At 56.8% G+C, this 22,658-nt stretch overlaps 1 protein-coding gene across 1 annotated transcript; it reads right to left on the bottom strand.

Moving 5' to 3' along the window:
- Positions 1–788: 788 nt before the first annotated feature.
- On the bottom strand, positions 789–22,658 carry ALKBH5 (alkB homolog 5, RNA demethylase). The gene is made up of 4 exons (XM_082679008.1): positions 21,155–22,658; positions 13,119–13,199; positions 3,277–3,432; positions 789–2,499 (listed from the first exon to the last, which is right to left on the bottom strand). Exons 1-4 carry the CDS (start codon positions 21,922–21,924, stop codon positions 2,322–2,324), a joined length of 1,185 nt encoding a protein of 394 aa, XP_082535134.1. The 5' UTR covers positions 21,925–22,658; the 3' UTR covers positions 789–2,321.

Genomic DNA, 22,658 nt, shown 5'->3' with positions numbered 1-22,658 from the left:
TCACATCCTGTCACTGATTTGCAGGCCTGAGCCCTGGCCACTCACTTGCTCCCTCTGGACTCTCCCCTCCCTGTTAAATGGGGAGTTAAGTGGCTTGCCAGGTTTTCACAGCAAGAATTTGGCCAAGCAGACTGGCTCTGGGCACTGGAAATGAATGAGGGAGACTCTAGACCAAAGCCCCTGACCAGAACCTGGGAGCCAGGTCCAGGATCTGGAGCGACTAAACCCCCTGGACCCCACCCCTACTCTACCCAAACCCCTCTGCCTCAAGCCTGGATCTGCATCCACCGCTCTACCGTACTCATCTTGAGAGCAGGGGCTGGAAGGGTTTTGCTCACTATGGGGCCACAGTAAGGGCTTGGCCAGCATATAGCAGGAACTCCAGAATTTGTTTAATGAGCAAAACCACCTACGTATTGTCTACAGAGGCCAGGCCCTCTCCTGCCTTTGCTCGTGCTGTTCCTCCTCCACTGGCCCGCAGCCTCTCTCATCACCCCAAGGAAGACGGGCTTCCAGAACTCAGCACAGTAGGATCCTGGCTCCTGTGGGCCCACGGTGCCCTGGGCACCTGGACATACGGCTTACGAAGTCCATCCTCCTTGCAGTTGGAGAAAAGACAGTGGGCGAGCCCGTCCTCAGCCCTGCGTCAGCAACTGCTCCTCTCCTCTGCAGCCTCGGTGGGCAATGAACTCTGCCCCCCCCCACCCCCTTCAGAGTTTCAGGGCAAAACAAAGGGATTAAGGAAGAACCAAAGGCAAGTCCTCTCTTACGACAGCATCAGACAACTGTTTCAAAATATATTAGATTTGGTTTTTATTGTAGAGCACACATATCAGGGCAAAGTGCTGCACACACAACTACAAATCATTTTTGGGAAAAAAGCTGTAAAAAAAAAAAACAAAAAAAAACTGCAACTGCTTTAGTTATGCAGCCCCGACTCGAGGAATCCACACTGGCAAAGGAGCTCTGGCCCCTGAGAGGGGCTTCTTGATGGGGGCTGCCTCCCAGCTTTCTGCAGCCTCTTCTGTAAGACTAGCCCCCTGGGATGGTAGCAGCCTGGGGACTGGGAGGGCCTCTGCTCTCAGCAGGCCTGGGTCTTGGCCCTGGCTGGCAAGAAGACATTCCTAATGAACCCAGATCAGCAAAACCTTGCAGCCTTCAAGGATCTGAGCAGGAGGAAACTGCCGAAGACTTCACTTATTTTTTCCCTTTCATTATTATCTTTTAAAGGACCCTTCCTTCCCCAGCTCTCATGCCCCTGAGGCGGAGGAGGCACCAACCCAGTCTGCAGGCCTGAGCTCTGGCCTTGGATGCATCCTGCAGGCGGACAGAGGGGGCGGGCAGCTTCCTATGGGGACTGACATAGGGAGAAGGCCCAAGGAGGGCCGATGGAGAAGAAAGGAAAGGGAAAGGAAAAAGCCAGGAGACCAAAGGAAAAAATGAAAACTCAGAACAAAAGAAAACAAAAACCCTACCACACACCACAACAATTTTCCATAGCCCAAACGCTAGACTCAGAAGGACACCAGTCCCTCCAGCTAGAAACAATTCCTAAAACTGCCCCAATACGGCAAGTCTAACTGTTCCACACAATCACACGTGTATGCTTAAAAGGAGCAACCCAGCAAAGAGGCAGGCTCCTGGCAAGAGGTCAGGACCACTGCAGCCGGCCCCTGGGCAGCCCAGGGACCCGTGGGCAGAGCAGGCCAGAGGGCATGCAGGAAGCCCGGGGTCTCAGCCAACTGAACAACTCTGGGGCAACAGGGGCTGGCACTACCTAGGCCTCTGCCCGGTCATCCCTAACAATTGCTGCAGGAGGAGCGGGTATCTGCGGGAGCTGCTGGGGCCTGGAGAGCAAGTGAGGGGTGGGAGGGCAGCAGGCCCCCTGCAGAGTCGGCAAGACCTCAACCCATGGCAGACAGTGGGGGGAGGGGGAGGAGATTGAACTTCATTTACAACACTAAGAAGATTTACATTTAAAGCAAAACAAGAATTTTTCTAAACCAAAACATTTTGTTGCTTTTAAATAAACCCAGCCAGACACAGCCCCACGTGAGGACAGCTGCCCCCCACGCCTCCACTGGCCACTCCAGCGTGAGCTTCTGTGCCTACAGATGCCAACAGCCTTTCCATCCAGGAGGAAAACCAAGAACACGAGAACCAGGTCCTGGCCAATTCTGTTCTTCAGCCTTAACAGGCAACAAACCAAGGAAAAAAATATAAGAATCAAAAAAAGAAAAGGAAAGGAAAAAAACCCCTCAAAACGCAACAAAAGGAGGGGCAGCTAGTGAGGATCAAGCCGAGTCCCGGAGGCTCAGGCCTCAGTGCCGCCGCATCTTCACCTTGCGGGCGGGGCTGCCCGCCGCCTCCGAGCAGTCCTCCCCGGGCTCGTAGGACTTGCGCCAGTAGTTCTCCGAGCTGAGGCTGCCCCTCCGCCGGTGTGTGGGCAGCAGCACCGAGCGCCGGTTCTCCTCCTTGTCCATCTCCAGGATCCGAGGCCTGTGAGGGAAGGGGTGGGGGAGGCGTTACCCAGAGACTGGCCCAGGGCCACCCCAGCTCACCAGGTCTCCATGGAGGGGGGTGTGTGGCAGTGGCAGAAGCACTGGCACCGTGTCTTTCTTTGCCCAGCAGGTGCCAACGGTCACCCCTCGTCTTTGAGACATTCCCCGGTTACCCTGTGGGGTCTGCTGGGCTCTGAGCCTGGTGCCCCAGGACACCGCCAAGGCTGCCGGGCAGAAGGCGGCTTTCCTATCACAGCCTCAAGCCCCTGCCTGGTTCTGGCATCCCCCTCGGCTTCTCAGTCCTCCCCCGACTCCCAGTCTCCCTCTCTGCTCACCAACCCCACCAGCCCTGAAACTACCAAGCTCTTATTGTCTCCGGCTCTCCGCCCATACGGCACCCCTGGCCCACACTGCCCCTCCCATACATCCTCCCCATCCTTCCAGCCTCAGCTTCAGCAGCTTCCTCAGAAACCCTTCTGAAACGGGCCCCTGCTCTGCGACCTTCCGAGGCCTGCACTTCCCTGCTAAAGTCCCATGTAACCCACCGGAGCGTGTGTCAGGGAGCAGGACCAGGGAAGGCGTGGGAAGGCACACAGCGTTCCCACAGGCGGATGGCCAGGGCTTAGTCGAGAATGCCACCAACCCCAGGGAACCAGAGAGAAGGCATTGGAAAGGTGGACAATGCCCGGCTCCCAACCACCTACCCCAGGCTTCCCACCCATCTTGCCCTGCAGCCAGGCCGTGGCGCCTGCGTTGAGGGACCGCAGCTGAGTACCTGTGGGCAGCATCAGGGTCTGCCTTGCGGTGGGACCGCTTGGGTTTCAGAGCGGGGTCCCTGTTGTTTCCGGACAGACGATCTGAGGCATAGCTGGGTGGTAACACGGAGCTACTCAGGGACTTTGTTTCCAACCGGGGTGCATCTAATCTTGTCCTGCAAAGGAAATGCACGTGGGGTCACCAGCAGGCCTCTGGGGAGGGTGTGGCCCCATTAGACCAATTCTTTCTCTGGCCGGGCTAGGTGGAGGCCAGCAGTCTCTGCTCTGAGGTTCAGTCTCCTCATGGTTCAACTAGGAATTGGTCCAGCTGACTTGCAAAGACCGCCCTTCCCAAGTTCAGGCTTAGGAGTCGGGAACGGGAACACTTCTGTTTGGAGACTTCCAGTGACCTGCTGCCCCAGGGGAAGGATCCCAGGGCTCTCTCAGCTGGATGAGACAGCCCCATCTCACCCTCCTCCGGCCCAGAGATTCTCAAGGGACAGCTACTGCACCTGCCAGAAGACTGAGGGCCCCACTGGTGGGCACCAACACACTCCAACAGACACATCCACCCCTGCCTGAAAATCCAGACAGGAAGGTTCCCCTGGTCCAGGCCTGTGGAAGGACTGGAAGGGAACAGAGTAAGAGCTTCCCTACCCTTACACGGGGACACCAAGGCTGTGGTAGAGCCAGGAGGAGGGCCCAGACCCAATCCCACATTCACGCTCGGCTCTGGTCCCAACACAGACACCTGGCAGCTTCTGCTGGTTCCAGGACACTGACCAAGCCAAGGCCAGAGGGCTTCTGAAGGCAAAGCCCCCACCTGGCACTTGGAACACACCAGTCAGTCGAGGAAAAGCGTTCAAGTATGGTGGGGGAAGAAGGGATGGAGAAACTGGGTAGGGGTAGCCCAGGGCAGCGATCCGAGTCCTTTAAGAAGTCAGGCCAGGAGGAAGCTGGCCTGGGAAGCCTCAAAGAAGCCCCAAGGCCTCTTGTGGGATACAGAAGCCAGCAAGTCAGCTGCTGGCAGCAAGGGGCAAGAGAGAGGCCTGGGGCGGGGAGTGATGGGGGCGCAGCTGGCAGAAGGCCCTGGAGGCATCTTTCCCATGGGCTGCTGGCCACAAAGGAACAACTGGGTTCTGAGGAAGAAGGTGCTATGGTACCTCAAAGGACATCCTCACAAGAACGCTGGGGGAAGAGAGCAGAAGGGGAACCCAAGAGCTGCCTTGGCTTCTTGGGAATGACTGCGCCCGGTCCTCATAACAGAAGGGAAGACTAGGTCAGTCAGGAGGGAAGGCACGTGTGCCAGGAAGTCCTGGGAGAAAAGTCTAGTCCAGGTGAGCCTCCAGGCCTCTTAGGGAAGCCAGAAGGGCCCAGCTGCACTTACTGGCCCACCAGCCTCGGCTTCCACTCTGGGGACCCCAGGCTACAGGAGACAGGACCTAGGAGCAACAGGAAGATCCAGCCCTGAGGCTGCCACTCAGAGTATGGGCTAGTCACCATCCCTTTCAGGGCCTGTCTCCCCATCTGAGCAAAGGCCTCTTTCAGTTCTGAGGGTCTAAGTCGCCCCCTTCAAGGCTAGGCTCCTTTCGAGGGGCGCTGGGAAGAGGTGGTGCTGGGCACACCCAGACCTGAGGGTGGGAACCAGAATCACCGAAGCCCTGAGACCTCTCGTTGACCAGGCCAGGCCTCAGATCCCTGCGCTGAGAGCTCACACCAAATGTGACATGAGCCAAAAAGCTCGACTCAGAGGACTCCAGAGTCTGAAGCCTCAGGAAGGAAAGCGCCCCTCCAGCACTGCCGAGCCGAGCTGACCCGAAGACCCCGCGGGTGCCGGGAGCACACGCCCAGGGCAGAAAAGCCCGTGTGGGCAGGACCCGCAGCCCAAGACCGTGAAGTGGTTTCCTCGGGTGAGTGTGGAAGGCCAGAGAAGAGCAGCGCCACCAAGAGGAGAGCCTGGCCCACACACCTCCGGGGCTGGAAGGCACATCCTGCCACGCAGGCATGGCTGGCACACACTGAGCCCTGGTGGGGCCCGCCCTTCCTGAGCTGCTTGCGACTAGGGCGGCCGGCCCGGGCAGCCGGGGGCAGTGGTGGGGGCCCCTCGCTGTGGGTCCAGGACTACTGCGGAGGCTGGGGAGACAGGTGGGACCAGCTGAGAGCGGACAGAAGCCAGGCACACAGACAGGCTCTGTGTCCCTCCAGCTGCCTGAGAGAAGAAGAGACGGAAGGCGCAGCTCCCCCCACAACAGCTCTGCTACTGTCAGGGCCAGCCCTCAGGGAAGGGGTGATCAGAAGCAGCCCCACCAGAAACTCAGCCTCCCGCACCCACTTTGGGGGCAGTAGGAGCTCTGGGGCCTGACACATTCCCTGGGGCTGTTACAAGTACATCTCAGAACATTGGAGGAGCTCTACTTTTGAAAAGCCACCAAGCTGCAAGAAGCCAGGCTAGAGCCAGATGCGCAGCCCAGAGCCCACCAGCAGTGTGCCTTCAGAGCACACCCCCCTCCCCTCTTAAAGGGCAGCCAACTCCCAGGGAGCAGGCCAGGGTTCAGCAGACAGAGCCACAGGTTTGGAGGCAGGAAGCCCAGTTCTAGCAGTAAGGTCTGGGCCTGCGCCTCCTCGGGTGGTTAACAGGAACCAAGACCTTCCTTACAGATCTGAGCCAACATCCAGGGGTCATGGCAAGGCACCTCAGGTATGTCGGGACAGCCCCCAGGACAAAGCATGGACTGGTCCTAGGTACCGGGAAGCCGGAACCAAGGGAGGATGGCCAAGCATTAAGGTAACATTACCATGTGACCAGAGAGGAAGGGAGGAGACTGACTGTCTAGGTGCTGCCTTCTCGTTCCTTTATCAATCATGACTCCCGCGGAGAAGCTGCTGGGGCGGGGCGGGGCGGGGCGGGGTGGGGGAGGGGGAGAGTGGGAAATCAGAGACCCAGTCACTGGCCTCAGCCACACAGCTGCTACCCCAGGATGCCCCTGAAGCCCAGGCAGGCTCTCTTCACCGTGGCAGAGCAGAGAGCTGTCCTGGCAGAGGCAGGCCACCGTTTCTGGGAGACGGGGAACCAGTCTGCACTTCAGGCCCCGCTGCTAACCACCCACAACTGCTGGTTCCGCCCTCCCCAAGCACCCTTGTACTACAAAGCCTGGCTTTCCCAATGGAGCGAGCAGGCAGGGCACAGTGAGGCAGGCCTGTCAGAGTACACTCCTCGCCTACGAGTGCCCTGGGCCCCAAGGTCTACGCTCCTGCCCCTCTAAGTATCAGACTCCCCCACAGCCGAGACCCACACCCATCCCTCCTGCAATAGTACCGCCTCCCAGCTCCCACCAACACCACACGCTTCTCTCCAACTCCTGCCCTGCTCTCCCCGCATGGCAGTGCTGACACGGGTGCAGCAGCCTGCTACGGTCAGAGGAGCCTGAAGGACACCTGAGTGTATCACCCAAAGAAAGGGCACCCCAAGCACGTACATGGTCCTGGGCTCCCAGCAGACCTCCCCCGACCCAGGCCAACAAAACACCCAGTCCCCAAGGGGAGCCTCTCCAAATCGCCCAGCCTGGTTACCACCACGCCATCCATGCCACATGCGTGTAACCCAGGGCCCCCACAGACGCCAGCCAGACCACAGGATCAGGGTGCTCAGGGATCCCCCAGTTCAGGCCCTGGTAAGGGCTCACTGTCCTCCAGGACACCAGGAGACCTGACACGGAGGCTGCTTTCCCGCACCGGGGCTGCTGACCACCATGGCTCTGGGCTCCCCTTTCCTCACGCTGTACCTGACCGAGCACAGCCGTCCTTATCCCTACCCCTGCCCCATCGAGATCAGAGGGGGCAACGGTGAGGAAGGGCCGAGAAGCACACACAGCAGTCTCGAGTTTAATCATCTCCAGCATCCCAACGGCCCCAATTTTCAGGTAAGAACACAGGGCTCAGGTAACCAACTTGTATTCAGTAAAAAAGGGACAGAGCCAGGCCAGGAGCCCAAGCCAGTCACATCCCTGGCGGCCTCACCGCCTCCTTATTCCTTAGGCAGGTTGTGGATACACCCAATCTCCGGACTCCCCGGGAACAAAGGTGCGTAGTCCTTGGTACCGGGACAAAAACCATGGAGACACAAGCAGTGGCAGGCAGGTGTCCCGGTGGGGGCCATATCTCAGGCCTGGCCGGGATCAGGGAAACGAGCTGAGGGACAAAGCCCAGCGCACACCCTCTGCTCATCCACACACACAGCCTTGCATTCGGCTGCTCTGCTTTCTGGGAGGGCCTCCCTCTGACCCCAGGGACCCCCGGACCGAATGACCCAGTAGGCCGTTTAGCTCAGCCTCCCACAGGCAGTCTCTCCTAAACAAGCCCCCACCTGCTGCTCCCAGGCCTCGGTCCTCCCCAGGGCCCTCCAGACCTCCCGCACAGCAGCGAGCACTCTGACGAGCTCCGACTGGGTCCCGCCCCATCCGTCTCCACTGTGTTCCCCACTCGGGGCCTCTATTAGGAACAGCACCTCCGCCTGACCTGTCCTTGCCCCTGAGCCTGTTCGAAGCCTGCCTGAGGCCCACACACCAGCCCTGACTGCCTTCAGGCGGCACCTCTCTCGATAGCATTCCCTGACCAGCCTCCGGTGAGGCGCTAAACCTTTACCTTCCCCCAAAGGTAAAGTGAATGAGAAGAGACCACACTCACCACTTTCCCAGCACCAGCACAGAGCCCAGCACACACCAGCTTTGGTTAACATTTGGCAAGTGACTCTCCAGCTGCTTTTCCAAACTTCAGCCCACTGTGAGCCAAGCTCCACTTGACCAGCGGCAAAGAAACAGGCTATTTACACCGCCTTGAGCCGTTTCCTCTGGTTAATCATGTAGGAACACAAGTCTCATAGGCCAACCCGATGCAGGCCTGGGGGCCTCCTGAACACCAGGAGATTGGGTGCCCTGGCCACCAGCCAGAAGGCCCTGAGGGCCACAAGCCATCGCCTGATGCTGAAGTTTGGATCCAGTGCCTCCTTCCCCTCACTGCCCCTCCATTCCAGAGGCCCTCTATACTTCCCGCCTTCAAGCTCACCAATTCTGCCTGGCCAGCAGTTTCCAGCTCAGGAGCCAGAGCTACCAAGCGTGTCTCAACAAGCCCCCGAAGCTGCAGGTCGTCTTTCTGTTTGTGTTTGCTGGGCCCCAGTGGACACGCTCTGTGCTCCTAGGACAATGCTCACTCTGCTTGTGCTGTCTGAGCGTGCGAAGTGCCCACCTACCACAGACCCGGCCCCAAGGGAGCGCGAAGTCTCCTACATGCCCACCTCGGGTGCCTTGTGCACACGAGATGCTTCACGTTCCCAAGTCAGGAATCCCTGCTCAGAGATCACTCCAAACTGGCTAGAGAAGCCGAGGCAGTGAGCTGCCTGCTTGAACCCCTGTCCAAACAGAGTTCATACCCTCCACTCTCAGGGTTAATGTGTGGGAAGCACTCTACCCGGCGCCCAGCCCCTAGTAGCCGGGTGCTTGGCAGAGGGCAGCACACAAGGCCCTTAGAAGGCCGCACGTCAGGGAACTGTGGGAAAAACCAAATACTCCCCCACCCCAATGACTGCCACACCTCAGAAGTTGGCCAGCCTCCTGGTTCTCTAACCAGTCATTTAAAACTTAAACCACACTTCCAAAAAAGTAGGTCCAGCTTCCCTGCCAGGGGAACCAATGATTGACAAAGATGCATGCTGGGCAGCTTGTTCTGGGTGGGCTGGGAAACAGCGACATTCCAGGAAGTTGGGCGTATTCAAGAGCTGACCAACCTGCAGCCGCAGCCTCACCCCACACCCTGGAGGGTAGCCCCCTACCGCTTAAAATACTCTCAGCCTCCAGCTCTCTACTGGCACAGCAGAGGCAAGAAAGCCCTTCTGTATGTAAGGCTCTGGGTTCTTCAACTCACAGCATCCGCCCTGGGGCAGGGCTCGGGGTGTTCCACTGTGCAAACCATCAAGGGCCACAAGACCCAACACCAGGAGACCCAGGTTCAAGGCCGCACTCAGCCATTTACTGGTTGTGACCCCAAACAGATGACACTACGCTGCAGCCTAGGGACTGCACCCTCGGGGAGGCTCTCCGAAGGTCACTCCCAGCGAGAAACTATGGCACCTCCTATGAAGACTCAGCATCATCCCCGTGCAAAGGAGCCGTGTTCTGCTGAGCCAGGCAGCACTTGACCGCCGCCCACCCGTTTCCCCCCATGAGGCCCTTAGAAAGACTACCGCAGTGCTGACCAGCCTGAAGTGGTGACAGAGGCCCCAGGCCCTCCCTCTGCAGCCTGTGCATCTATATCCAAACCTAAGAGAAGGCAGAGCTGGCTCCACCCTACCTGCCTACGAGGAGCAGGACCGGGCTCAGTGCCCAGGTCCCACCTGTCAGGATGTGGCCTCACCGAAGGACACAGAGTCAGCCAGGCACCCACCAAGGCCACATCCTTGACCCCTGGGCAGCGCCTGAGCCAGGATGCAACCCTTTTCATCAGGTCACCAGCTTGTCCTTTTGTACCTGGTGCTGTTCATCGACCGGAGCTGTCCTCCTCTGGACCGGCCTCAGTGCTGGGACTCAGATGAACACGGCTCTCCCTGCCCCCCACAGAACACAGCTTTGGAACTCACAATGGCAAGTGTACAGGCTGTGACAGCAGGGGGTAGGGGGTGGGCTGAGAGAGCTACATGTATATGATGCTTCCTGCGTGTCAAGATGGTTGACCCTCGAGCCTTGAAGGACGGCTAGGTTAACCAACTTTCAGCGCGTATAATGTGGGTCATCTGGGGGGTGGGTGTGGGTCAGAAGGGAAAGCATTCCCAACAGAGGCCACACTGCTGCAAGAGTCTGGGACATCAGTGCGTGGGCCACGCTAGGAGCCGCAGGTAATTTAACGTTAAGTGGGAAGGAGACAACAGGGAGAACATTGAGGGAGGAGGCTGGATGGACAGGCAAAGTCCAACAGAGACCTTGGATTTTACTCTGCAGGCAAGAGAGCTGCCCTTGCCTCTGCTCTGGTCCCCTGGGTGGGCTGCCTACAGCTAGGCACTTCACCAGCTTAGCAGCCTAGGGAAGCTGCGGAGGTGGGGGCACCCATCCACTCCTTTCCAGCCCAGTCCCCGGCTGGCTCCTGGATCCACTCAGGGCAGAAGGTCAAAGAGCCCAGTTACCCACAACAGCCATTCTCCTCGGTCAGAACGCTACAGGGGCTCAGCTGGCCAAAGAGCTTCCGGGGTGAGCTGGTTAACAGTGTGCAGAATCCTGGGGACTTCCCTGGTAGTGCAGTGGTTAAGAATCCGCCTGCCAGTGCAGGGGACACGGGTTTGAGCCCTAGTCCGGGAAGATCCCACATGCCGCGGAGCAGCTAAGCCAGCATGCTGCAACAAATAGTAGCCCCCGCTCGCTGCAACTAGAGAAAGCCCACACGCAGCAACAACAAAGACCCAACGCAGCCATAAACAAATAAATAAACAAACAAACAAAAAAACAACAACAGTGCAGAGTCCTAGCTCCACCAAGGAGCATCCGGCTCGGGCAGACAGGTACGGGAGCCACCGCTCGAGGAAGGAAACAGCCAGAAGAACGACCCAACACTCCAGCTCTGGCCACTTCCTCCTGCACCTCCAGTGAAGCTTTCCCTGGGATGAGCTATTATGAGGAGCTGGGAAGGAACACCTAGAAGGCGCTGCTCTGGTTCTACTCCCCTCCACCCTCATTCCTGCCCCGGGTGGGCCACCTGGTCTCTGGCTGCCGCTGGCGGTACCAGGCACACCTGACAAGAAATGACTGGGAAGGAAAGGCCAGAAGGGAGCAACACATTGGGCTGCCTCACTTCTGGGTCCTAGGTTTTGGACTGTGCTGGGAACCACAGGAAAAGCAAGCGGAAAAGCAGATAAAAACCCTTCTTCTGATGGATTCTGGGAATATTCTTAGGCTAGAGGAGAAACTGCCAGGCTGCCAGGCTGACCACTGACTGGAGTTCCCCTAGGTGCCCAGCGCCCTGCCTGTACCGCAGGACTGTCCCACAGGTCTGGGTCATCTCCATTCTACAGATGATAAAACAGACTCAATGTTCTGACTTGGCAAAGCGGCAGGGCCGTGCCAAAGAGACATCACCACCACAATGTACTGGAGCTCCGGACCCAAAGGGCCAAGATGCAGAAGTGATAAATTGCAGTTAAAAAGATGACCAAAAAAAAAAAAAAAAAAAAAAAAAGATGACAAGCCAGGGTTTCCCTGGTGGTGCAGTGGTTGAGAGTCCGCCTGCCGATGCAGGGGACGCGGGTTCGTGCCCCGGTCCGGGAAGATCCCACATGCCGCAGAGCGGCTGGGCCCGTGAGCCATGGCCGCTGAGCCTGCGCGTCCGGAGCCTGTGCTCCGCAACGGGAGAGGCCACAACGGTAAGAGGCCCGCGTACCGCAAAAAAAAAAAAAAAAAAAAAGATGACAAGCCAGAGAGTAAGGATGTACTTAAAAAAAGAAAGAGCTCCCAATGGCCAAAGCTGGGACAAGCTGAGCACAGAACAGACACCACAACTCCACACTGATGTCAGGAATGAGTGAACGAAGAAATAAACAAGTGGGGGACAAGACACAAAATCTCCTGTACAGAAGGATTCCAGGCAATCTCTGTGGTGACTCCGCCTCAAAGAGGTGGCACTCCGCCCTCAAAGAGGTGGCGCTCACCCCCCACTCCTTACACGTGTGCCGCTCACAGCGACGTCCCTCCTGGGAGGACAGTGTGGACAGGGGGCAACAGTGACGAACGCAGCCTCAGCCGGGCGCTCAGGGTCAGCATTGACAGTGGAAGGTCCTGCGTCCTGGACGTGACGTGAGGAGAACTGCGCTGCCCCTCTGCGGTCTCCTCCCCAGACCCACAACCCCGGTGTAACCATGAGGCAACACCCCAACTGAGGGACCTTCCACCACACACCTGGCGGTCGGTGTTACCACGAATAAGGCAAGTCTGAGAAAGTGTTACAGCGGAGAGGAGCTAAGGTGACACGACAACTGCACATCCTGTGGGGTCTGGAACAGAAAAGGACATGAGGAGAAACTAGGGAACTGTGAGTAAAGGATGGACTCCAGTTAACCGTCCCGGATCAGTATTGGTTCCGTGACTGTGATGAACATACCACACTGATGTGAGACATTACCAGGAAGGGGAACGGAGAGCTCTCTGCTATCTTCACAACTTTCTGTAAACCTAAACCTGTTCTAAAAAATAAAGTTTACTTAAATTAAAAAAAAAACAAATAAGGCAAGCTATAGGACATCCTGCTCCAGCCTGGGTCTAGGCACTGTCCTGCTCACTGACGACTACACGAGCCTGGGCAATCAGCCAGCCTTCTCAGGACCCCTGCCTCAAGGCAGGATTGTCTTGACCCAGCGTCCACGTGGTCAGTCCATTCACCTCGTGAGCAGAAAAAAAAGAAGTGCTGGAGATGCCAGGATTGGCAATGTTGGTCAGTGCGTCCCTGACCCCCTGGCCAAAGAAGAGGGACAGCCACAAGCCATGCGCCTGCTCAACACGCGGCCAGCCACCCACCTACATCCCCTGTCCTCACCCCCTGCTCCTCTCAGAAGTGAAAACCCAGGCATTTTTAAAGCAAGCTGCTGAGGCACAATCTAAAAATACTCAGTGAGAAGCACACGTGACAAATCAGAACAAAGGAGGAAGGAAAAGGAAGAGGTGGGGGGAGGCAGGGCCTGGAAGAATGTCCCCCAAATCCTGTCTCAAGACCCAGCCCACAAACACTGGGAGCGTGTGCTTTTGCTCAGCCCTCGTGCTGAGGGCTATTGACAGAGGAACCCAGACCTCCACCTGCAGTCAGGTCTGCAGGAGCCAGACACCAGGACACTTACTTCCTGAGGATGATGACTGCTCTGCGCTCCTTGATGTCCTGAGGCCGGATGCAGTGAGTGATTTCATCAGCAGCATATCCACTGAAAAGAAACACAGAGCACGTGAGCATGGAGAGTAGATGGACAACCAAAGATCCCCAGGGTTACGGAGACAGAAATAGGGTCCCAGTCTTAACGGCCACCCTCCACCCCATTACGTGACACGTTCAAGGATCTACGTGGGAGGAAATAACGTGTTAAGTTCCAGGATGCTTTTGCCCAGAAATCACTGAAGAGAAAACCTGGAATGAGGTAAAAGCAGGTCTTAAAGCAGAAGCAGAAGCAGGAATCTCCTTGCACAGGCCAGGAGCCCTTCTTTCAAAGGGTCCCCAAGAGGGCACACCTTTAGTGGCTTTGGAGGCCGATGGAGTGACTCAGGCCAGACCCTGGGGAGAAGATAAGAACTGCATCTCCCCCTCCCCCACCCTTGGGCTGGCAGAGGAGGCCAAGGCAGACACTGACAGCACTGAGTCACCAGAGAGAACTAAGGCTGCAAGGTTCAAAAAGAGAATTTGTCTACGTGGAAAAAATGCTTTCAAACACCTTCATTTTGGGGGATCCAAAATCTTGAAGACAACTGTGTTTGGAATATTTTAAAAATTCCCATCACACTCAAGTATCTATTTATTTTCTTCATCAAGTTACATGATTTTGAAAACTGCTCAAACCAATGAATGTGGGTAGACGGCTGTCCTCTTCACAGCTAATGTCTCTCCGATTTGAAACTCTGGAAGCAAACTCAGCTCCCTAAGTACAGGCCCTCACTGGGAGCCTGGCAGCCATGAGGCACTCCCACCCCCCACTAAGCCCTCCACTGAGCCAAGGCAGCTCCGCAGCCACAGGCCTCCTCCCCCTGCTCAGGTTCCCTGGCTGCCACCGGGGACCACCAATCTTCTCTATTCAGCTGCTAATCAGCTCCTTCTCAAGGGCAGCTGTGAAGACGTGGATGGAGCAATGGTCAGAAACACCACAGGCCTGGGAAGGACTCCTCAAAATGGCCAGGCTGCCCCCACGTGGGCAAGAACTAGATGCAAGAGCGAATAAACAGTCCTAGAGAGAAGTACCTCTGATTCAGAAATCTGATTTGGGGCCATGAGGAGGGCAGAGAAAAGAGCTCTTATTTTAGGGATTTTCCCCTTTGAGCTGCTCCTCGACCACAGGTTTTCAATTTTCTCTGTAAATAACAGTCCTGTGAGATAACTACGGACAAATGTCCACAGTCAAATCAATCTGGAAATATTGATGACTTTAAGAAAGCACTGGTATGTTAAAGGACCTGAGAATTACTACAGCTGACTTTAACTGAGCACTGACCAAGGAACCTTCTCTCAAACAACACCTATTAACATCTGCAGGCGGGAGTTCCCTGGTTGTCTAATGGTTAGGATTCAGCGCTTTCACTACAGAAGCCTGGGTTCGATCGCTGGTCGGGGAACAATCCCACATGCCGCGTGGCATGGCCAAAATACAAAAAAAAAAATTTAGGGACTTCCCTGGTGGCCCAGTGGTTAAGACTTCGCCTTCCAATGCAGGGGGTGTGGATTCGATCCCTGGTCAGGGAGCTAAGACCCCACATGCCTCATGGCCAAAAAACCAAAACATAAAACAGAAGCAATATTGTAACAAATTCAATAAAGACTTTAAAAAATGGTCCACATTAAAAAAAAAAATCTTTAAGAAAATATCTGGAGGCCCAGTGAGAAATGCCATACAGCGATCGAGGAGTTGAAGAGACCTGGGTTATAACCTGAGCTCTGTCACCTTAGCTGAGTCACATGCTGGGCCAACTGCAGGGACAGCAGTAGATTCTCGGGTGTTCATGTGGTGCTGCTCTGTGCTCTGTCACTTACGACATTCCTTTGTGGTGACTAATGATGAGACTGTTAAAAGGGTCAGTGCTCCTGCTCGTCTCTTCTAGGCAGAACTACAGTTATATGTCTTCCTGGTTAGCACCCCTGGAGAAGAGCAGCGGGAGGCCCACCTGAAGGGCTACCATGAGAATTCAGTGAGATAATGCAGGGTGCCTGGCACCCCCATTTACTGAGCACGTGACACAAGCCAGGCGTCCTGGACAACCTTCATCCAGGCTCCCCCTGCAGCAGAGGCCTCCTGGGCCCCCTCCCAGGGCTAGGAGCTCTAAAGCTTATCCTATGCTCTCTCTTGTCACTCCACATTAGGGGAGTGCAGATCTGGGCTCCAAGACAGTCCCATACTAACACGGGACTTTGCCAAAGAGTGAAGTCCAGTTCCCCAAAGGCAATCCAAGGCATATTTCTAAGGCCTAGACCTGCAGTACCGGTTGCAGGCAACCTTCCTTACTGTTAACGAGTGTTACTAATCTGTTTGACTTGGCTATAGGACCTGCCAAGGGCCCTGACTTCCCATCTTCAGCAAGGAACTGCATCCTGTAACACAGAAGCAGCAGATCCAGACGCTGGTCAAATTTTAAGTGCCCCCCCACCTCCCAACGTGCTCCAGAACAAAGAGCAAGTCATGCCAGGTTCCTGTCCCCCAGCCCAGGCCTCAGAAGAACTAGTGCAGAAGCAAGACCACACGGGCCCACAGAAATGACCATGGCGCTCACTGACCCCCACCTGAAGAACTCACTGGCACTGGTCTTCTAGAACTTCCTGGCAGCTACGACACAGCCTACTGACCCCGTCCTCAGTATCAAGCTCTGCTGCGAGTAGGAGGCTCCAAGTCCTATCAGAGGAAGCTCTTCTGTCCAAACTTCAGCAGAAAGTGTCCAACAGAGACCACAGAGGATTATTTACTGCTAAGGAACTTACTTGCTACAAGACAAACTGTTTGAAAGTGCCAGTCTGCCAGCTTGAAACTTAATATACCCTGGGTCCAGGCCTAACCTTGGCATGAAGAAAAGTTCCAGTGCCTCCTCCTCTTTTGTTCTCACAGGGAAGGGAGAGGGGAAATACCTGAGGCTGGTACTGCCCTGCACTGAGCCCAAGCACCCCCCCCCCCAATGCAGCAGTGACTAGTGTGCCGCAACCACCCAGAGCAAGAGCCTGGCTGTCACCCACCACACTATGCCTTAGAGTGACTCTTGAAAAGTCTCCCCTCTCTTGGGAAGCTCTGCTCAACTCCCCAGGCTGGGTTCCGCCACACCACCCACCCAACCCTCTCTGCTACTGCAGTTCGGCCTTGTGGCAACTGTCTTCCCCACAAGACAGAGCTCTGCAAAGGCCTTACTCATCTCTGCATACAGCAGACGCTAGATGACGTGTGTGTGTCGAGGTCAACGTTCCTACTGCTGTGAAGACTCAGTTTCTGCATCTGCAAAACACAGACTGCAGCAAGTCCTTCCTCAGAGGATCAGGTGCAGGTCAAATGAGGAGTCTGGAAGACTCTTTATAAGGGGCTGTGCAGGACTACACACCTCTCCTCTAGGGGACAGCCTTGGAGACGGAATTATCAAGGCACAGTTCCAAGGTGGCCGCCATTCCCCATCTACTCTGTGCCCTGCCCAGGGCAGACAGAGCCAGAGATGGAGGGCCTGGCCGAGATCACCAGGACTGCCTGGCGACACCTCCCTCCAGCGGGGGCACCTGCTGTGGCAGCCCCCATGAGCCTGCCTCACCCCTGAGAGGCCTACAGGACCTCACTTAGGATTTGGGGGGCAGCAGGCCAGCCACCTGGGCACAGGGGCAGAACTGTGACCTCAGACTCAAGTTATAATCACACCTGAACCTCCTAGAAGACACATGGCCTAACACGATGAAGCAGTCCTGGGGCTTTCTGAACCCAGAAAGAAGAAGGCCAACCTGCTCCAAGTCCCAATTCTGTACACATCGAAGTATAAACAGAAAGCAGCTGAGCACAGAGGCAGCTTGTTTCCAGACACTTCACCAAAACCTCAAGCCTTCGGTCACGTGAAAGACAATCTAACAACTCTAGGACTTCAACAGCCCCATTTTGCAGAGGCAAACTAAGGCCCAGAGAGATTAAATAACTTGCCCAAAGTCAAACAGCTAAAGTGGTGGCAATGGAACTCTAATCAAACTCTCGGTTTCAGTGTCTATGCTACACTGGTTTTTGTTTTTTGATGGGAGTGGCGGTGGGGAGAGGTAGGTAACGAGGAGTAGGAAGAAAAGCCCATCTGTGTTTCCCAGTGACAAGGTCCAATCTGTCGTGGGGGCCTCACCGACCTCGGCAAAGGATACAGGTATTCCAACCACCTCCAGGGAAAAAGTCCGCAAAGATGAGCCCATGCCTCCAGCGAGTTAGCATCATATCCCAGTAACAGCAGCACACCAACGGCCCAGCCAAGAATGGCCAGCCAGCCCTGAAACTTTTATGGCCTATTTATTTTCTGCTTTCTCTGACCTTCATGACTAAGACCGTCACTAGCCTGCTAGCTTCCTTTCCTTTGCTGCCCTCTGCCTTCTTCTCACGCCTGGCAGAACCAAGGCCAGCCAACACCCCGTAGCCCAGCTCCTCCTGAGAATAAACAGCCCTGACTTCATCCTCAAGTTCCTCCCCCTCTCACGGAATCAGAAGATTCCACACAAGAGATGTGGCCCAGACCTATCTGCCCTACATTCCTAACTATTTTAAGCCAGAAAGCTAAATTTTGCTTTCAACCAGCTGAACATGATCAGTCCTTTGCCCAGAACTGAAGGGGTGCCCGCTCCACCCAGTATCAACTGCTATCTGGAAGTCACAGGCTGCGCTCACCACTGCGTGGTCTCATGGCTGGGCGATACAGTAATTTGCAGACAGGTGGCTAAGGCCTGGCTCTTTGGGCATGTGGGCACCGCAACCACAGACCACTCAGCAGTGATTAAAAATAGCAGCAAGTATGCAATTAGCCTTGAGGTAATTATTCCAATTAATCCATCTGAAATCTGTTTTAATCTGCCACTTACCATACAGGGAACAGGAAAAGGAATACAAGATGAACTGATGTAAGAAGAGATAAAAAAGATTTATTTCTCTAGAGAACAGCATTAAGACAGGACCCACTCAGGCCCAGCGTGGAAAGGTTACAGGAAGACAACTCCCAGCTGGCTTGGAAAGAAGTCTGAAGCACTTCCAGAAGGGTCTGCTCCGGAGTTGCTCTAAATGCCCACGTCTGGACACTGCTGAGTCAATGTTTGCCACACACTGGAATCCACGCTGACAACTATTAAATATAAAACTGTATTCCTGCCATATTGCCTTGGACGGGTACAGACACCACTGCCATCAACAACACAAGTCTGAGTCAGATGAGAACTACTAGAACCCCTGCCCACCTGTAGAGAACCACTGTGTTCATCAGCCCCTTCCATCGGCAGCCTTACAGCTCATCACCTCTGCGCTGGGATACTTACCAGGAAGTGAAAGCAAGCATCCCCTCTTACCAGCTCAGGGAAGAGCCCGAGCAGGACTTGCACAGAGGCAGCACTAACATGCAGGTGTTCACACACCTGCATAGCAAGTAAGCTCAGAGAGCTAAGTGAACAGGTGCTGGAGAACTTAAATTAGCGGGGGTGTCCGGAACCTGAGAGCAGTAGCTCTCCCCTGGGGGACGTTTCACCCCTGGGAGACACGTGGCAGTGTCTAGAGACATTTCTGGTCGTCACGGAAGGTGCTTCTGGCATAGCGGACAGAAGCCAGGGATCCAGCTAAACGTTCCAAGAGGCACAGGACAGCCCCCACAAGGACTGCCCACACGTCAACAGGACTGCGGCGGAGGAGCTCTGCTCTAGAGCTTCACGGAGGCACGCCACACCAGAACGTCTACCTCAGGTCCAGGCTGGCTCTGAGGACTAGTAAGGAGCTCCAGCTGCCTCTAGTCGGCACCTACCCCTCACCTAGCCCTCATGCGCTCCCCTCCGCCCGCACCTCTGCTCGGCGGCTCACTCCCAGTCACCTCCTAGCCCCCTTCAAGTTCCTGAAAACCTCCAAACTCCACAGTGGAGTAAGACGTCCCCCCCAGTGTACTCCTGCGGTTACCTTCCTGGGCTGTAACTAACTGACTGTGGCCTCCCCCGGGCCGTGAACTCTGTGAAGGGAAGAGCCATGTTTAAGGCTCCCCCAAATCCCTAGCCCCCTCCCCGACAAGAGAGCAGGGGAGCACGAAGTGGCTGTGTATGGTCGACCCTGTGCCAGGCCCTCTGCTAGACTCCGAATCACCACCTTTAGCTCTAACAGGCTGTGGAAGTTGCCATCACCCTATTTACAGATGGAAAAGCCAGCTCAGAGAACGCCCACAAGGTCCCAAAGCAAACGAGAGGAGAGCTGGGTTCAAAGCCAGGGGCAGCACTTTTCAGGACGTGGCCGAGCCTCCCACACTGACCCCTCAGCCAAGTCAGAATCCAGGAGGAAGGGACTGGGAAAGCCTCGGGACTTCACCACTCTAAGGCAAAGATGAAGAGCGTTTTCCTGGTGATGCAATCCCGCTGCTGATCGCTAACAGACCTGCACTTTAGGAACCTGAAACCTCTCCTCAATACAGGGTGTGCGTGTGTGGGAGGGAGGGGGCTCTGCAAGTCACAGACTGCCTCTTGTGGCCCCCCCTTCACACACCGGGCCACTGCCAGACCTCCTGCTGACAGCCCTGAGGACCTGTGATGATGTGGGAAACCAGTATCCCCTTAGGAGAGCAAATGGCCCTCGTGCGAGAGACCCCTTAAAGCACGGAGAGCCCTTCGATGAAGTCAGACACCTAACTGCCTTACACGGCAGGCCACTTGGGAGAGTGTGCCCTGGAAATCCCATCTTAAAGGGCTCTGCCAAGACATCCATCTGGAGCACCACGTAGATCCGAGGAGAAGCCGGGAGCCCACGTGACAAGGGGGTACCTGAGAGGTAGGTGGCCTCTAGATTTCGACGCATAAGGAAGCCGAAGTACTGCTCCTGCTGCCACTGACTTCGCTAACTGCCCCCTCAGGAGACATGGTGGGCACCACACGGCTCTGCTGCCATTCCCAGATACGGAGGCAGCCTCAGCTGTTCCCCTCAAATGAGACAGAACACTTGCCTCAGGGCACTGAGAGGGCTCCCGGGACCCTGCTTCTCCCCGTGACCGTGGCCTACGGCACTGACCGAAATTCAGAGGTTAAGCTGCTCACAACAAAAGTGCAGTGCCTGCCGATCCTGTACTAGAATTTGGTGGTCAACCAAGCTGCTCGGAACAGCTGCAGTCTAGATCTCCTAAGAGGTTTTGGGGATTACTGAAGTACATCGTTCGATTTACTTGCTTCAGGGCTGGAAGCAGGGAGCTTCCAAGTAAATTTTCTGCTTCATATAAACAGCAAAGGTGTTGCAGCAGGCAATCTTCTCTGAGGGCCAGGGCACTGAGCTAACTCTCAGCAGGTTCTGGGGCTGAAAATAGGCCAAGAGCCTAAGATCTGCTGAACAGCTACAAAGCCTAATACCAGGAAAAGAGACAAGCTTTATTTTGTTTCATATGGTCCTGATTACAGGTAATGCATCTTACAAAGGACCAATGGGCTCTTCTGCAGCCAAGAGGGACTGAATTTTAAGTTTGCTGCACTCTAGTCCTGGTCCAACCCCTGATCTGTTCAACTCCAGGGAAGCCACTCCCCCTCCTGGGAATGAAGAACGTGTATCAATTAAATGCGCTCGAGGGCTTTCCTGTGAGGATCTCCTCTCTTAAAGGAATCCACGAACATGTTCTCTGTTAAAAAGACCAAGAATGGCAAGTTGGAAAGACTTTTAGACGGTAATGCCAGCTAATTTTTTTAAAAACACAGAGTTGGAAATGGAGGCCCAAAATGGAAGTGACTTGCCAAATCACGAAGGTAAAGGAGACTCCGAAAACCACCCTTCCAGAAAGATGCCTTTACATTAGTTCTGGGTCAAGTCTGCCCACGGGATAGAAAATTCTAGCTCAGCTCCCTGTTTTCTTACTGCCCGTGTTTTAAACGCAGACCCCTTTCCCCGCCCCCCACCCCCGCCCCGCAAACAGAAGCCTGGGTCAGAAGCGGAAAGCGCGGGCTCCTGGGGGCCGCTCCCTCCTCCTAGGCGGTTACCTGAGCACAGTCACGCTCCCCCTGCGCACCGGCAGGGAAAGCACGGGCTCCGACACCCGGATAGGCTTGAACTGGAACTTGCAGCCGAAGCACAGCGCGGAGTCGCTGAAGAAGGACACGGACACGATGGGGCGCTCGAAGATGTGGATGGGGTCCACGTGAGACACGATGCAGCCGCCGGGCTGGTAGTCGTTGATGACGGCGCTGTTGACGAAGCCCTCGGGGATGACGCGGTGCTCCACCAGCTTCTGGATCACCAGCTGGTGCACCCACTCGGGGATCTCGTCCACGTCGCCCGGCGGGTAGAGGCGCTCCTGGCCGGGTCCGCGCTTCTGCAGCTGGGCGCCGTACGTGTAGCCCTCGCCGAAGAAGTACTTGTTGCGCAGCGGGGCCCGGTCCACCGTGTGCTCGTTGTACAGGCCCTTCTCGGCGCGGGACACCACCTCGTCGATGCGGGCCTCGATCTTGGCGCACTCGTCCTGGCTGAACAGGCGCATCTGGCGGATACCGCTCTTCACCTTGCGCGCTTCCTCCTCCTTCTGCAGCTGCTGCTCCTCGAAGTCGCTGCGCTCGGGGTCCGAGTCCTCTGGGTACTTGCGCTTGGCCCCGGGCGCCGCGTAGGGCTCGGCCGCGGCGGCGGCGGCAGCGGCGGCGGCCACTGCGGCGGCGGCAGCGGCCGCGGCCTCCCGACTGCCCGCCTTGTAGTTGTCCCGGGACGTCATGGACTTGAGCTTCTCCCGCAGGTCCGTGTAGCCGCTGGCGGCCGCCATGGTCCACGCCGCTGCTCTAGGGCCCTCCGCGGCGGGCGGGGCGGCCGGGCATGGCTCTGGGGGACGCGCCCGGGCCCCGGGCCGCAGAGGCCCTCAGCGCCAGGCCCGCGAGCGAGGCCGCGCCGCCCAGCAGGGGCGTCGAGGGGCGGCGGGTCGGCCTCAGGGACGGCGAGTCATGCGGCGACGGCGACGAGGCTCCCTCCTCCTCCGCCTTCTCCGCGTCCCGGGGGGCAGGGGCGCCGGCAGGGCCTCATGCCGCGCAGGGCGGCCGCGGAGGCTCGGCCCGACTCCTGGCCGGACCCTCGGACGCCCGGCTCGGCCCGCACTTTAAAGCGCTCCTCACGACGTCACGGCCGCCCGCCCGACGTCCGCCAGCGCCTCTTCTCAGCGGGCGGCTCCGCGCGCAGGCGCAGTACGACCGGCCACGGCGGCTCCGCGTGCAGCGAGCATGCGCGCGCCTGCGGCCGGGTCAGCAGAGGGGCCGGCGCACGCGCAGACGGGGGCCGTCCACCGCCCCTCCCCCACCCACTGAAGGGCTCCGCGAACGCCCCAAACAGCAGCCTGCCTCCTGTCCGCGCCTCCCCCGCGGCCGTAGGGCTCCCTCCACGGGGGTGCGCTCACGCCGTCAACGCTGTCGCCACGCTACGTCACGGCATCGTCCGAACGCCCGAAATCGCCTCAGCCCCCAGCGCGCAATCACCGGGGAACCGACACAACCCAGCCCGCCCGGTCAC

The sequence above is a fragment of the Grampus griseus genome (assembly GCF_964374135.1).
Source record: "Grampus griseus genome assembly, chromosome: 20".
Taxonomy (NCBI): Eukaryota; Metazoa; Chordata; class Mammalia; order Artiodactyla; family Delphinidae; genus Grampus; species Grampus griseus.
The sequence above is the reverse complement of the archived record's forward strand: the minus strand, read 5'-3'. Positions and strand labels throughout refer to the sequence as shown.

Coding starts and splice junctions, on each gene's coding strand:
- ALKBH5 (XM_082679008.1), bottom strand. CDS start 21,924: ATGGCGGCCGCCAGCGGCTACACGGACCTGCGGGAGAAGCTCAAGTCC. Junction 13,200..21,154: donor GGGAGCGTGACTGTGCTCAG/GTAACCGCCTAG, acceptor GTTTCTTTTCAG/TGGATATGCTGCTGATGAAA. Junction 3,433..13,118: donor GCAGTCATCATCCTCAGGAA/GTAAGTGTCCTG, acceptor TTTCCTTTGCAG/GACAAGATTAGATGCACCCC.